General features: G+C 45.5%; 2 protein-coding genes across 4 annotated transcripts; both read right to left on the bottom strand.

The window, feature by feature from the left end:
- Positions 1-6,904: 6,904 nt before the first annotated feature.
- On the bottom strand, positions 6,905-10,557 carry LOC114845806 (alpha-N-acetylgalactosaminide alpha-2,6-sialyltransferase 1-like). The gene is made up of 9 exons (XM_029134292.3): positions 10,422-10,557; positions 10,085-10,349; positions 9,740-9,902; positions 9,300-9,462; positions 8,451-8,589; positions 8,277-8,380; positions 8,122-8,205; positions 7,695-7,794; positions 6,905-7,625 (listed from the first exon to the last, which is right to left on the bottom strand). The coding sequence occupies exons 1-9, from the start codon at positions 10,520-10,522 to the stop codon at positions 7,443-7,445; spliced, it is 1,302 nt and encodes a 433-aa protein (XP_028990125.1). The 5' UTR covers positions 10,523-10,557; the 3' UTR covers positions 6,905-7,442.
- A 95-nt stretch (positions 10,558-10,652) lies between these two features.
- LOC114845821 (matrix-remodeling-associated protein 7-like) lies at positions 10,653-14,536 on the bottom strand. Of its 3 annotated transcripts, XM_055504560.1 has the most exons (5): positions 13,874-14,536; positions 13,198-13,417; positions 13,002-13,110; positions 12,074-12,131; positions 10,653-11,095 (listed from the first exon to the last, which is right to left on the bottom strand). In XM_055504560.1, exons 1-4 carry the CDS (start codon positions 14,147-14,149, stop codon positions 12,098-12,100), a joined length of 639 nt encoding a protein of 212 aa, XP_055360535.1. In that variant the 5' UTR covers positions 14,150-14,536; the 3' UTR covers positions 10,653-11,095; positions 12,074-12,097. The 3 variants fall into 3 exon arrangements, with proteins under 3 accessions (XP_055360535.1, XP_028990158.1, XP_028990159.1); XM_029134325.3 differs by lacking the exon at positions 12,074-12,131 and having other exon boundaries at positions 13,874-14,501; XM_029134326.3 differs by lacking the exon at positions 12,074-12,131 and having other exon boundaries at positions 13,198-13,231; positions 13,874-14,487.
- Positions 14,537-14,727: the final 191 nt, after the last annotated feature.

Here is a 14,727-nt window from a genome sequence, read left to right as displayed (position 1 = left end):
CATTAGCGACCCCATCCTCCTCACCCCCTGCCTTTCCTGAGTGGATGCACCTCCCTCCGGATCACCGTTACGGTTGTCACGTGACCTGTCATTCAACAGATGTGTGTCAGCTTTTAACCAGGAGGGGGTGAGGGAGGAGGCCTGGGCGCTCCCTGTGTTCCAGGTGAAGGCCTCTTTGCTTCACAGACCCTTTTCCCAGAGGGAGTCTCGCTCCGACCCCTGGTCTGAAGCTCAGCTGGGCCGGACCGAGGTTCTGCTGCCTGTCACACCACTACGCCCATGCTCCGCCACCTCCAGCTCTCTGCCTACCCGCTTCCTTCTGCGGCTGCTACTTTTAGGTGACACCAGTCGGCGTATTGCATGGCTTCCCTGGTATGCAGAACTCAGAATTCTTGGGAGAGGCCTCTGAATGGGAGCTGTAAGACGCTGGCCGTCTCATAAAGAGCTGTGCTGCTGAGACTTTTGGCTGCTGCTGCTCACTTTTAGAGGTTCCCACAGATTTGTGAGTCAACCAGTGTGTTCATGGATACTGGGCAGACTGTCAGGGGCAACAGCATCTGACAACCTCAAAGCAGCCTGTCCCACATCTGTGCTGCCTTCAGCTGTGGGGGCCTTTGAACCTCATTCAAGTGCTGAGAGTTGTGATGATGGTCGACCTGCACCCAGCTGCAGACATTGTGACAGATCCTCCGTAGCAGCAGAGCAAAGCACAGGTCGTTCCCAGATGTTACCTGATGTTAATTCTGCTTCCTGTCCAACCCTGTGTCGCAGTCTGACTGTAACTCAGCATGGAAACATAAATATGTTGTTTAAGACTAATAAGATTTTAACTTGATCGATCAACTGCAGCTTCTGAGGTCTTGCATTAGCTTTACATTCATCTTGGCAGAGAGGGACTGTGTGGATTTTGTTCCCCATCACGTCCACTGAATGGGATTTTGGAAAGGATCTATTTATGGCCAGTATGAGGAGGAGGCAAACGAACCCCCCTGGCGATCATATTAGAGATGGCCCGTCAGCCACTTTACATCATCCACGCTCGTCGTTACGGTGTAGACTGGTAGCCATGGCAATGCCCAGACCCGGGGCATCATGGGTATTTGCCAACGTCACACTGATTGTGAATAGGTGTGTGTGTTGTTAGTGTTTGTGCCTCATTGCTGTGTTATGGTGCAGCGCTTTGCATAGGTTTTGTGTTGTTTGGTCAGCACCGCCGGGGGACGTGCTGCGTGTGGGAGGGACCCCTGCTGTGCCGGGCCTGAAAGCGAACACGTTCTCGGACTGTAGGAGAACATATAAGTCCCCACGCTGTAGGGCAGAGTTTTAATTGACTTTATTAAAATGCATAATACCGACAAAAATAGATACAATCAAGTAGGGTGGACGTTGGGTGCGATTGTTTAGCATTGTGATGTTATAATGCAATGCATGATGGGATTCATCAATTGTGAATTCAAAGTATATACAGACACAACATATTACGTCTTTTTTGAATTTTCCTATTAACTTTGTTTGAAGGGGCAACTGTTTATGATACATGTAAACTTGTATGTACAGTAGCAATTGCGTATAACAGCATATTATTTTAACACGGCACAACAGCGCCACCCCGTGGCGAGAGCTGCTATAACAACAAACCGCTGATGCGCCTTTACACTGGCTAAAAAACACAATACTGAACACAGAAAAATAAAATTTACACACAACCTCAGGATGAGGCTTGGATATAAAACCTGAAACACCTGACAGAAAGCATCTGACAGTGTACTGAATATTGTTCCACATTGGACTGAGCTGTGTCATGGACAGTAAAATGTCTTTTCAACCATAAAGACTGTCTTCGGATCTGCTCATCGGGTGAAGATACACAAAGGCCAGTTAGTGTTTGGACGACGCATACAAACTTAAAACCTAGCAGGATAAGTGTTTGACCTCTTAGAGGTTATAGAAGGTCATTCAGGAGTCATCTCACAAATGAGCCTCAACCCAGGATCTTTAGATTGTAGAACAAAAATAAAAAATAAATAAAAATAAATTAAAAATTAAATTATGATTTTAGTATTTACTGCCATGATTAAAAACTAGATAAAGCATTTTCATAGGACAATGCACAATGTTGTCATGCTGAGTGTATTGCTGAATAATTGCTTAAAGTTGCTGAAGCATTTAAAGTAGCTGAAGCATTTAAAGCATAGATGAATGTACCAAGGGAATTAGGAGTTGTTTAAATTTTATTTATATAGCACCAAATCACAACAAGGTTATCTGAAGGCACTTTACCAGGTAAGGACCTTACACAACTAACTGGACAGAACACGGGCAGAATGGTTGGACCAGGGACTGGATTTTTATATTGGAGCATAATGACATAGGCTTGTTCTGTGTCTGCTTCAAGTTCACAGATGTTGTGAAGAACGAGGAGTTAGTTCTGAGAAATATCTGGTCATGTTAACAGGTCGATGTTGCTGTTCTGTAACCTGTGTATTTTGGCATAAACAAGTCTATTCTGGGGATCATTGTTAAAGGAATTTCTGGAGTAGACTCCAGGAAACAGACCTTTACTTTTTTGATTAAACCACTTTTATTTTTTATTATGTTGTATATAATGAATTCACAATTATTGATTTGATTTTTAACACTGTGTCTATATAAATAAAACAGTGTCATTACCATTTACAAGTCAGAAGTTGAAATTTGCTCTTAAAGCAAATGATTTTGACTCATATTTTTATTTTGAAAAGACGTGGAGGGAGTGTGTGCCTAATTGGTAAAGTTAAAATAGTGTCATTAACTCTAAGTCAGAACCAGAAATCATGCTATAAAAGTAAATTAGTTAAATTTTTTATTTATTTTGTAAGTATTCGAAGTAAGTTTGTTTGGGTAATTACTAATCTGTGAAATAGTCTCATTAAAGAAAACCTTTACTGATTTTCATTGGGGGTTGAGCAATGAATATATTTAGGATTAGGGAAGGACACACACAGATGGCTTCATAATTTCTATGCAGAGAAGTTATCGTTTATTCCGCCCGTAAGACGCCTCGGCAGATGCTTTGCCGTGGGCTCAAAAACTACAACTAGGGTTTTCTGATTTTCGGTGCAGCTGCAGTAGATCGGTGATTGAGCTCAGTAACAGTTTGACGGAAAGGTCAAACTCTGCTGCTTAGTTGTTGTTTAGTATTTAGGTTCACAATTCCTCTGAATCCTTTCAAAATAAAAGAACAACAATCTACAATCTACATTTTTAGTCTAAATAGCACTAACTCTGCTTTTGACTGGTTATAATTTGAGTACTTAAAAGAAAATTTCACCGATTTTCAGTAGGGGTTGACCAAAACGATCTTGGTAGTATGTAAGAATGAAGGGACACTCCCATTGCTCCATATTTTCAATGCAGAGAAATTATCATTCATTCCTCCTGCAACACATCCTGGCCGATTGTTTGCCATGGGCTCACAGACTACAACTAGTGCTTTCTGCTTTCATTTGTACATGCTCCAGCAATGGTCAAACTGAAAAGGGCGGGGCCAGGCTGATAGGGGCGGGGCCAGTGTGAGATGGGGCGGGGTCAGTCTGCTGAAGCAAAACTGCGCTGTCCGCCATCGTTTTTCTTCACACACACGTAAAGCACTAATACTCAATGGCCGAAGGTCCTGCTGTAGATTATTTAGAAGACAACGAGTACTTCAGCACAGTCTGATATTTGTGGTTAGTTTTATGAGCCAGATGTGGTAAAACGCCACTACAATGTTTGACCTTGTGATCAGAGTTTTGTAAACTGAACATCTTATAGAAGTTATAGAAGGTTATTCGTGGGTCATCTCACACATGATTCACTGTGCCTCAACCAGAGATCTTTAGATTATTACTCAGAACGTTGTAGAATATATGCATGATTGTAGAATAACATTTGGTGCGTCCATAGCAAAAAGTCATTATTTTTCACTCTGACAAACATACATTTGGACCATACTCCAACTGACCATCAGCTAAACTATGGAGCTCATGCTGGACTTTAGGAAACGGGGGGTTTTGTGATCCCTTTCCCTCTTAAAGGAAGAGGTGGAGGTTGTAACCAAGTACAAATACAATAAAGTGGACTGGCTAAAGGACTCCTCCGCTGTGAACCAGAAGGCTCAGAGCAGGATGTACTTCCTGAGGAGGCTCAGGTCCTTTAACGTGTGCAGCTCCAGCTGAGGATGTTCTATGAGTCTGTGGGTCCAGTGTTTTAGGCTGTGGTCTGTGGTCTGTGGGGCAGCAGCATGAATGGACAGACAGTAACAGACTGGACAAATGATCAGAAGGGCTGGTTCTGTTCTGGGGTGGGCCTCCGTCCGTTAACGTGACAGTACTGAACCTGGAGCTGCGTCGCTGTCACACACGGCGCCTCCATTCGCTCAGAAACAGGACTTGACTTTACTGCTTTGGTTTTGTCTTGTTTTTGCTCATTCATAAAAAGTTTTAAACTGGGCCCACCCAACACGGGCAGAATGGTTGGACCAGGGACTGGATTTTTATATTGGAGCATAATGACATAGGCTTGTTCTGTGTCTGCTTCAAGTTCACAGATGTTGTGAAGAACGAGGAGTTAGTTCTGAGAAATATCTGGTCATGTTAACAGGTCGATGTTGCTGTTCTGTAACCTGTGTATTTTGGCATAAACAAGTCTATTCTGGGGATCATTGTTAAAGGAATTTCTGGAGTAGACTCCAGGAAACAGACCTTTACTTTTTTGATTAAACCACTTTTATTTTTTATTATGTTGTATATAATGAATTCACAATTATTGATTTGATTTTTAACACTGTGTCTATATAAATAAAACAGTGTCATTACCATTTACAAGTCAGAAGTTGAAATTTGCTCTTAAAGCAAATGATTTTGACTCATATTTTTATTTTGAAAAGACGTGGAGGGAGTGTGTGCCTAATTGGTAAAGTTAAAATAGTGTCATTAACTCTAAGTCAGAACCAGAAATCATGCTATAAAAGTAAATTAGTTAAATTTTTTATTTATTTTGTAAGTATTCGAAGTAAGTTTGTTTGGGTAATTACTAATCTGTGAAATAGTCTCATTAAAGAAAACCTTTACTGATTTTCATTGGGGGTTGAGCAATGAATATATTTAGGATTAGGGAAGGACACACACAGATGGCTTCATAATTTCTATGCAGAGAAGTTATCGTTTATTCCGCCCGTAAGACGCCTCGGCAGATGCTTTGCCGTGGGCTCAAAAACTACAACTAGGGTTTTCTGATTTTCGGTGCAGCTGCAGTAGATCGGTGATTGAGCTCAGTAACAGTTTGACGGAAAGGTCAAACTCTGCTGCTTAGTTGTTGTTTAGTATTTAGGTTCACAATTCCTCTGAATCCTTTCAAAATAAAAGAACAACAATCTACAATCTACATTTTTAGTCTAAATAGCACTAACTCTGCTTTTGACTGGTTATAATTTGAGTACTTAAAAGAAAATTTCACCGATTTTCAGTAGGGGTTGACCAAAACGATCTTGGTAGTATGTAAGAATGAAGGGACACTCCCATTGCTCCATATTTTCAATGCAGAGAAATTATCATTCATTCCTCCTGCAACACATCCTGGCCGATTGTTTGCCATGGGCTCACAGACTACAACTAGTGCTTTCTGCTTTCATCTGTACATGCTCCAGCAATGGTCAAACTGAAAAGGGCGGGGCCAGGCTGATAGGGGCGGGGCCAGTGTGAGATGGGGCGGGGTCAGTCTGCTGAAGCAAAACTGCGCTGTCCGCCATCGTTTTTCTTCACACACACGTAAAGCACTAATACTCAATGGCCGAAGGTCCTGCTGTAGATTATTTAGAAGACAACGAGTACTTCAGCACAGTCTGATATTTGTGGTTAGTTTTATGAGCCAGATGTGGTAAAACGCCACTACAATGTTTGACCTTGTGATCAGAGTTTTGTAAACTGAACATCTTATAGAAGTTATAGAAGGTTATTCGTGGGTCATCTCACACATGATTCACTGTGCCTCAACCAGAGATCTTTAGATTATTACTCAGAACGTTGTAGAATATATGCATGATTGTAGAATAACATTTGGTGCGTCCATAGCAAAAAGTCATTATTTTTCACTCTGACAAACATACATTTGGACCATACTCCAACTGACCATCAGCTAAACTAGGAGCTCATGCTGGACTTTAGGAAACGGGGGGTTTTGTGATCCCTTTCCCTCTTAAAGGAAGAGGTGGAGGTTGTAACCAAGTACAAATACAATAAAGTGGACTGGCTAAAGGACTCCTCCGCTGTGAACCAGAAGGCTCAGAGCAGGATGTACTTCCTGAGGAGGCTCAGGTCCTTTAACGTGTGCAGCTCCAGCTGAGGATGTTCTATGAGTCTGTGGGTCCAGTGTTTTAGGCTGTGGTCTGTGGTCTGTGGGGCAGCAGCATGAATGGACAGACAGTAACAGACTGGACAAATGATCAGAAGGGCTGGTTCTGTTCTGGGGTGGAGCTGGACCCCCTACATGCTGTATCTGAGAGGAGGATGCTGGTCCAACTCCTCTCTATCCTAGACAACTCCTTCTATTCAATCTTCTATTGATCCCTGTGCTGTGACCCATGTTTCACGCTGTTCATCCACCTGAAAGTCTGGGTCTTCCAGCTTAATCTGATGGATACAGCTGTGCATATATAAACCTAAATACATAAATGTATAGTGTAAAATTATGATTATGAACAAGGTCTGCGGTTTTAGAACTGGAGGAGCTGCTAATATGTCAGTACGCGCCGGTAACACAGCGCCTTGTTGTTTGGGCCGACTGCCACAGTTCCCAGTTAGTCCAGTAAATTCATACTGTATTTATTAAACATTAAACTGTTATAACGTACACGGACCACCACACAAGCACCAGAAAACAGACAATGTAAATTTAACAAATAAAAACTTTATTTATTTATTTTTATTTACTTATTATTTTAATGAATTTTCATGGTTAACTTTCACCAAAAACAGTTCGTCTCAAACTCAGAAAACAAATTGAATTAAAATAAGGTGAAGTAAATAAACCTTTTCATTTAAGTCAAACCGTGGGCCTCTGTCTGTCCTCAGATCTGGAACCTGGGATGGAGACGTGCCTTCAGGAGTACGACTACAGACTGGATCATCACCTCTATGTGACAGTGATGGTTCTGAGGTCCGCCAGGTTCAGGATCATTTAATGTGACTAAACCTGCTGGTTCCTTCTATTTGTAAATGTGCTCTTTGATGAAGGTGGTGGAGTTTGAACAGCCTGTTCAAACAGAGGCTCGGCAGACGCAAAGGACCTAAAAGCAAACTCTGAGTGGTTTTGTCAGAAATGTAGAGAAAAGACCCAGGAAACCCATTTTGCTGAGACTCGTCAGACTCGTGTAGTAAATATAAAAGAAGTTTAAGAGTTTTCATTTTTATTATCTTCTCCGTCCCTTATTCTGAGTCTGCTCTTTGATAGAGTTTGGCTATTTTGCTGTTGTGCAGGTTTTTCCAGGTCTTCATTTCCAGCAGGTAGTCGTGGTTCGCGTAAAAAACCACATTGGTTTTCACGTCCCTCTCAAAATAGTAGTTGGAGTATTTCTTGTAGTCCTCGGTCATGAATCCATATAAACTCACCTGGGAAGACGAAGAGTTAGACTCACCTCATTAAATGAGGATGTTGAGCTCCACGTAATGTTGACTTACTGTGTCACAGCTGTGCAGAGCCAGGAAGACGGTGAAGGCACCGTTGGTGGGTCTGACGATTGCCCAGGATGAAGAATTTAGATTTTTAGACCGCAAGAACCTGTCGCCATTGAAAACATGTGTTGATATGACACAGTGCAATGAAATGAGCTTCTGTTAGAGTCAGTCTGTGTCTCTGCATTTGCAGATTTATTCAGTATTTTCAATCAATCCTGTAAAAGCTTGTAACTAGAAGAGCCTCGTGTCTGCGTCTGGTTTTAGACTCATGCTTAGATTCATTTGCAGTTTTCCCTTTTTCAGTTGTCAACTTTGAGCTTTATTGAACATGATTTTGCCCCACTTACTAGAAGCGTCTTTGTCCTGTTAACCAGTGCTAAACTATCGTTCTATCTAACTACTGCCACTCACACACAGTGCTGTGTTTCACCTGTTTCGCACGTATCTGAGGAAGTCCTGGTGCACCACGTAGAAGCGGCTCTCGTTGAACTGCCCGGCGTAGAACTCCCTCGGCCTGCGGGGTGAAAATCCAGACGTGACCACAGAAACGATGGTGTGCGTAGACGTTCGTGAGCCAAGCGTCACCTCAGGTTCTGGTACGAGCCGGCGGCGACCCGTTCTCCTCGGAGGAGACCCAGCAGCCATTGAAAGTCCCTCATCCCCTCAGGAATCAGCACGTGCTTTATTCCCTGTCCAAAGAAAGCCGTGCACATGTGGAGGACGTGGGGCGTGAGGCCTCATGGTGTGTTGTTGTGTTACCTCGTCTCTAGGAATGGATTTGAACCCGTACTTCTTGTGCACTAAACCGGGCCACCTGATGGAGTGGGCCGTGTGAACGTAAACAGATGTTCTGTTCCCCACATCCTCCTCGTAACCTGGGATGAGTGCAGTGTTCATCCTGTACAGACAAAGGCCTGGCATAAAGCTCAAACACATTTCACAGACATTTTGATGATTTGTTGATGATCTGGTTTCGTGGTGAACTTTCTTTCTGCGGCCGTGAGCAAAAAGAAGGAAAGAAACATCAACAGCAAATGCCTCACTGCACCAAACTGCATGTGAATCACAGATGTTTTGGCTCAAATCTCCTTCCACCTCAGAGTGACGTCTGTCTAAGAGCATGAATGATGATAAAGTAAACAGCAAGGATGCGTTTCATGACATAAACAGCTTGAAACCTCATTTAACATGTTTATGAGTGAGCTACAGAGAAGCTGCTTTTATCAGGCGTCGATGGACAACACGCTTGTTGCTTTTCAAACCATTGTTGTCAAAATGAGTTGATTATTTTACTTCGTTTAATGAATGAAGTCAGAACGAGAGCGGATGAATAACAAAGCATCAGTCCATGATCTGTAACGACGGGAGCGCAGACACTTTTTACATTAGTTTAAACATCCTGGATCATAAAGTTTGAACATGGGAGGGACTCCTATGTTCAAACTTCATGCATCCAGGATGTTTATACATTAATGTTTCTCTGTATGTCTTTTTACAACATTTCCACCAAAGCTAAACATTACCTTGGCAAACAAATGAACGTCTTCATATGCAGCACGGGTATGTGTTTATGTAGGGACATAATTAGCAGAGTTATGCTTCACTTACCGGAACACATAATCATGTGAGTCAATCTCTGAGCCCATTCTGGAGCCGTTGAGGATCCCCGCGGTGCCGACCACGGCGCAGCGGACGCAGCCGCCGCTGCCTGGGTTCGGGAGGAGCAGGGGCTCGGAGGGCGTGGGGATCAGCTTCACTGCAGCCATCACATCTGTAACCGGAGCAAAGTGTGCTGACGGAACGCTGCATGCGCTGCCTGTGTCACGAGCATCGGCTGAGAGCTTGTTTTAAATGCTTTATGGTAGAGAACAAAAGCCTAAAAATTACACAACTGCAATCTACAGTTTAAAACTTTTTATGAATGAGCAAAAACAAGACAAAACCAAAGCAGTAAAGTCAAGTCCTGTTTCTGAGCGAATGGAGGCGCCGTGTGTGACAGCGACGCAGCTCCAGGTTCAGTACTGTCACGTTAACGGACGGAGGCCCACCGTCGTATTCGTACTCCATGAAGCCAAAGGGATTATTGAAGTGTGACAGTCGGTTCCACTCGCTCATGTTGAAGTTGTCCTTATGCAGAAACAGGCGTATGTTGGGCAGAAACGCCTCCCTGAAGCTTTTGTCCTGAGAGTTTCGCAGAGACTGTGCACACGTCTGATGGACAAGAAACAACAGGACATTATTTACTGTAAATGGTGTTGGTTTAGTGAAGCAGTCAGCGAACAAGCATGCAAAGCCCAGGTCACACCAAAGACACACACGCTGTCAGACGCCGTGTCCACGCTGCATGCAGTGACGGCCGTTGTTGAGTTTTGTGTATTTCATAACATACGTACTGTGGTTCTGGGCAGAGCATCCTGGTTGTAGACGTCTTCAAAGTCCCAGCGTGGGAGCTTCTTAAAGTCTTTTTTGTAAAGCACAGGCATCGGAGTCTCAGGCTCAGTTTCTGATCTCTGATCACTTTCTGTCTTCAGCGCTGGCTTTGTCGTAGTTACTTCTGCAGTTTGTGTGGACTTTTCTTTTTCCTCCCAGAATGTATTTGCTTTTTCCAACACCTCGTCTTCATCTCTGTGTTGGTTTGTGCCTGTGAAAGCGGTCCGTCTGAAATATAAAGAAATGAACCTAATATATTCTAAGTGACTAATAAAGAGCGTGGTACAATTAAACACTTACCTGGTGCATCTGGATAAATATATGGATGAGAAGATCAAGGTTAAAACACTGGCTAAAATAAGAAGGAGCAGAGAGCGAGACTTGGATCTGTGGACGCACATCGTGGAGGCTGTGGTGGAGCACAGAACCGCGTGTGGACTTTCCCTCCTGGAGCGTGTCCAGGTGGAAACGCAGTAAGTGGGCAGGGCCGACACTGTACGTCAGCTACACAATGCATCACAAACACGTCCACACTGGGGCAACGTCTGGTTTATTACACGCACACCAAAGGATCCACAGGTAACGGCAGCATTTACAGCTGGTACAGACTCAAAAAGGTCACGTTCAAGTTTAAAAAAGTTCTGCAATAAATTAACAAGATTATTTGAAACGTTGTTGTGATATAAAACTAAAGCGATAACAGTGGTCCTTCCATCTTTTTGCATATCTTATCGTACTGAGCAGAGCTGGCAGCTCCTCCTCTTCATGTGGACTACGGTTTACAGCAAACAAACACAGTATGTGATATGGAAGTAGTACGAGTGTAGCGTGTCCTTCAGGGGTCAGGAGTGATGGAGTCTCAGATGGAGTAGAGTCTGAGCTGCTCCTCCATGTCGCCCTCCGACACGTCGCCAAACGTCTCCTTGTTTTCCTTCAGCAGCTGGAAGATGGTGGAGAGCTGCTCACGCTGCACCCTGCGAGAAAAGCAGCACAGACGCGCTGAAATGTCTGAGCCAACAAACAGCGTGGACTCCTAAGGGGACTATTAGTACGTATTAGTATGAATAAAAGCTTTGTGGCTTCAGTATTATGACTGTGTAAACACCTGTGTATTCATCTGTGTATTCATCTGTGTATTCATCTGTGTAGTTATCTGTGTAATTATCTGTGTAATTATCTGTGTATTTATCTGGGCCCAGTGCCAGCAAGATGTTCAAGCTGCAGCAACGGAGGAGTCGTCGTTACACATTAACCTTTTTATCTGTGAAGAGTCACTGTTGTCAGGACATTAACATCTCAGCATGGGGACATCTTGTTTTTCATGTGAAAACGTGTCATCATCCACACAAACAGCTTCTCGGATTGTCCTCCACGCAATATTCTGATGATGTTTCTTTAATAAACACTGAAAGTTTCCAAGCGAAGAGCAAAAGACGCGCAGATGCTACTGAGACGTGGGGAAAGGTCAAAGGGAGCTCGTCTGGTCTCAGATCAGTTACTGAATGACCTTCTTTGATCTATTGTCACAGAACACGAACAGCGTTTGAACATGTTGAGAGAAGCATAAAACTGCATAGAATGGACAGAACGTGGTTATTTATGATCATGAGTTCGCTCACGTCTTTGCTGTATATGATGTAAATTAAACTACAGCCTTAAATGCAGTGTGTGGTTCCTCAGCACGGCTCAGTGACACATCGCCTCCTTGTGTCAGAACAGAGGAACGTCCACGGAGGATTAACTAACGCTTATCTGTCAAAGGTGGCAACTGGAGACACAATCAACACCTGCAGTGACACCTGCAACCACACGTCTACTGGGGAAGTGGGATCAGCATGGAAACACCTACAGCATCGGTCAGCAGTCGCTTGGTGGCCGCTTCACAGTTTGAATGCAGTGGCCAGAAAGTGACCCCATCTGAGACAAAGGAGTGAGAGAAGCTGATACTTTACCACAGATCTGATCCCTTTTCAGGCTCACAGACAGTTAAAGTCTGTGTTGAAGTATCTCCTGCAAGCATAAGACACATCACAGAGCAAATGCAGTCAACTGGGCTTCAGGAAGCGCTTCAGCGTCCCGTTTCCTTAAGTCTCATGTCATTCATCCCTCAGCTAATGCCTGGCAGCGACTCCATCTCACCTCAGTCAGTCTAGTCTAAAGCTGCGGGGTGTTGGTACGGAGCTAAACGTAGAAGCAACGAACACGTGAAGATGCTGCAGGGAATGAGACGTGGAGGAGAGAGAGCCGTGGACAACAAGGAGGCGAGGGAGGACAGGGGGGGGGCGAGGGAGGGCCGCGAGGAGGCGAGAGCCGAGGGAGGACCGCGAGGAGGAGAGTGTGGACAGTGGGTGGGACAGTTCGCCATCAAGGAACCATGTCTCGCGCCGCTCCTGAAAACCCATCCGTTGTTATGCATGTGTTTACTGTGTATGTGTTTACATATCTGTTTACTGTGTGTGTGTTTACTGTGTGTGTGTTTACTGTGTGTGTGTGTGTTTACTGTGTATGTGTTTACTGTGTGTGTGTTTACATATGTGTTTACTGTGTGTGTGTTTACTGTGTGTGTGTGTGTTTACTGTGTATGTGTTTACTGTGTGTGTGTTTACATATGTGTTTACTGTGTGTGTGTGTGTGTGTGTGTGTGTGTGTGTGTGTTTACTGTGTATGTGTTTACTGTGTGTGTGTTTACTGCGTGTGTGTGTGTGTGTGTGTGTGTGTGCGTGTATGTGTGTGTGTGTGTGTGTGTGTGTGTGTGTGTGTGTGTGTGTGTGTGTGTGTGTTTACTGTTAATGTGTTTACATATGTGTTTACTGTGTGTGTGTGTGTGTGTGTGTGTGTGTGTGTGTGGACTCCAGCCGTCAGCCAGTCAGTCACACTGACCTCTGCTCCTCCTCCAGCTCCTCTTTGGACAGCATCATTTGGAGGTGATGGGACCGTGCCTTCCCGGGGACGTACTTCAAGGAATGGAGCTCATTTGACTGTGCATCGTCTGGTAAAGCAGAGCAAACACGCGTTACAAACGGCTGCGTCTTTCATGGTCACAGTGTTGCCATGTTTCTCCTTGTGAACCTCTCACCCTGGACCTCTGGGCTCTCTGTGGCTCCTTCAGTCTGGGGGTGAGAGAAAGCACACTTTAGAAGCTCCTTATCAGAGAGCCCAATGAAAGACCTGCGGCCCGACGGGTCTCCCTCTAAGCTGGTGTTCCTGGAGCCGGGGACGGACGGGCTGCGTGTGGAGGAGCACAGCTCGGCCTGCGTGGCCCCTTCTCCGGGGTGGGGGGGGGGGGACGCCTCCTCCTGTCAGAGAGGTAACGGTCAAACCAGGGGCCGCAGCAGGAGCAGAGTCCTGCAGCCGGCTCGGTCTGAGGACGGACCTCCCGCCGCCGGCACGTGCTGCTCCTCCTGGATGAAGACGTGTCCTGCTGATGGGGAGGTTAAGGCGGTCGTTTGGGAGGTGACAGGAGACGCACAGCCAGCACAGTGTGTCCGCTCACATTTAACAATGCATGTTAAACGGACAATATCAGAACATTTATGCCTCACGTTGGCGAAATTCGACAACTTCCCCTTTAAATCCTTATTTTACTGCTGGAGAACCTTCAGACGTTCACGTGAGCGCTGCTCACATTTAAGTCCGGGATTTAAGCGGCGCTGACTGAACTTGTAAACAAAGTGACAGTCGAACGGATTAGCGCCGTTGCGCAACGCGCGGCGCGGCACGAAGCGCCAGGTGCGCGCAAAGCGCAGACTTACGGAGAGCACTGACTTCACCACGTCCCAGTGGTCGTGGGAGCTCCCGCTGATCTCGCACCAGTCGTCCACCGCCGCCTCCTTCTTGTCGGGGACGTGGCCGTTCTGCGTCGGGCCGCACCGCTCGCTCCGCTCCGACGCGCCGTCGCCTCTGTGTCCGACATGACTGCGTGCGTCCGGGAAGTCGGCCGTGGACGAAGAGTCGCTGAGCAGCGACGTGGCGACCACGATGGCGAGAAGCGTGAGGATGATGGCTGATATGACGAAGGTTAGATCCATGGCCGGTCTCCGCTCCGCTCCGCTCCGCTCACCCTGGTGTAGGCATCCAGCCCCGCGCGATAATCCCGGTCACCGACGTTAACTGACAGGATGTCGAGCAGCCTCATCTCCATGGGATGACGTCACGTCCTCCGGTTCCGCCCCCGACCACCTCCGAGCGGCGGAGATCAGCTGGACCGGCACGGCACCGCGCAACGTGCGCACCTCGGCTCGGCGCGTGCCGCTAATCGTCTCAAGCGAGGGGAGATTGAAATGTGTCCTGACAGGACTCGTGTACCGGAGGCGCAGACGGAGAAAGTCAAGCTGGGTTTAGGGTCGGTGCAGGAGAACGGAGCTGTGTCCCAGTCTGCGCAGGGATTTAAGGAGCAGAGCCTGATCTCCCAGAACGCAGTGACGTGCTGCATTAGGCTCATTAATAAAAGATCACTTAATAATAAACCGAGCATCACATTAAAACAATGTTTATTCAAATTAGGACACATCCCAGGAAATCTATTCATGACCTTTGACTACAGGTTATACCAACATCAGCTGCTTAATATGTAATATATGGATGAGAGACAAATCCACACATGAAA

Source organism: Betta splendens, chromosome 19 (genome assembly GCF_900634795.4).
Source record: "Betta splendens chromosome 19, fBetSpl5.4, whole genome shotgun sequence".
Lineage (NCBI taxonomy): Eukaryota > Metazoa > Chordata > Actinopteri > Anabantiformes > Osphronemidae > Betta > Betta splendens.
Note: the sequence above shows the minus strand (reverse complement) of the source record. Positions and strands in the feature narration are given on the sequence as shown.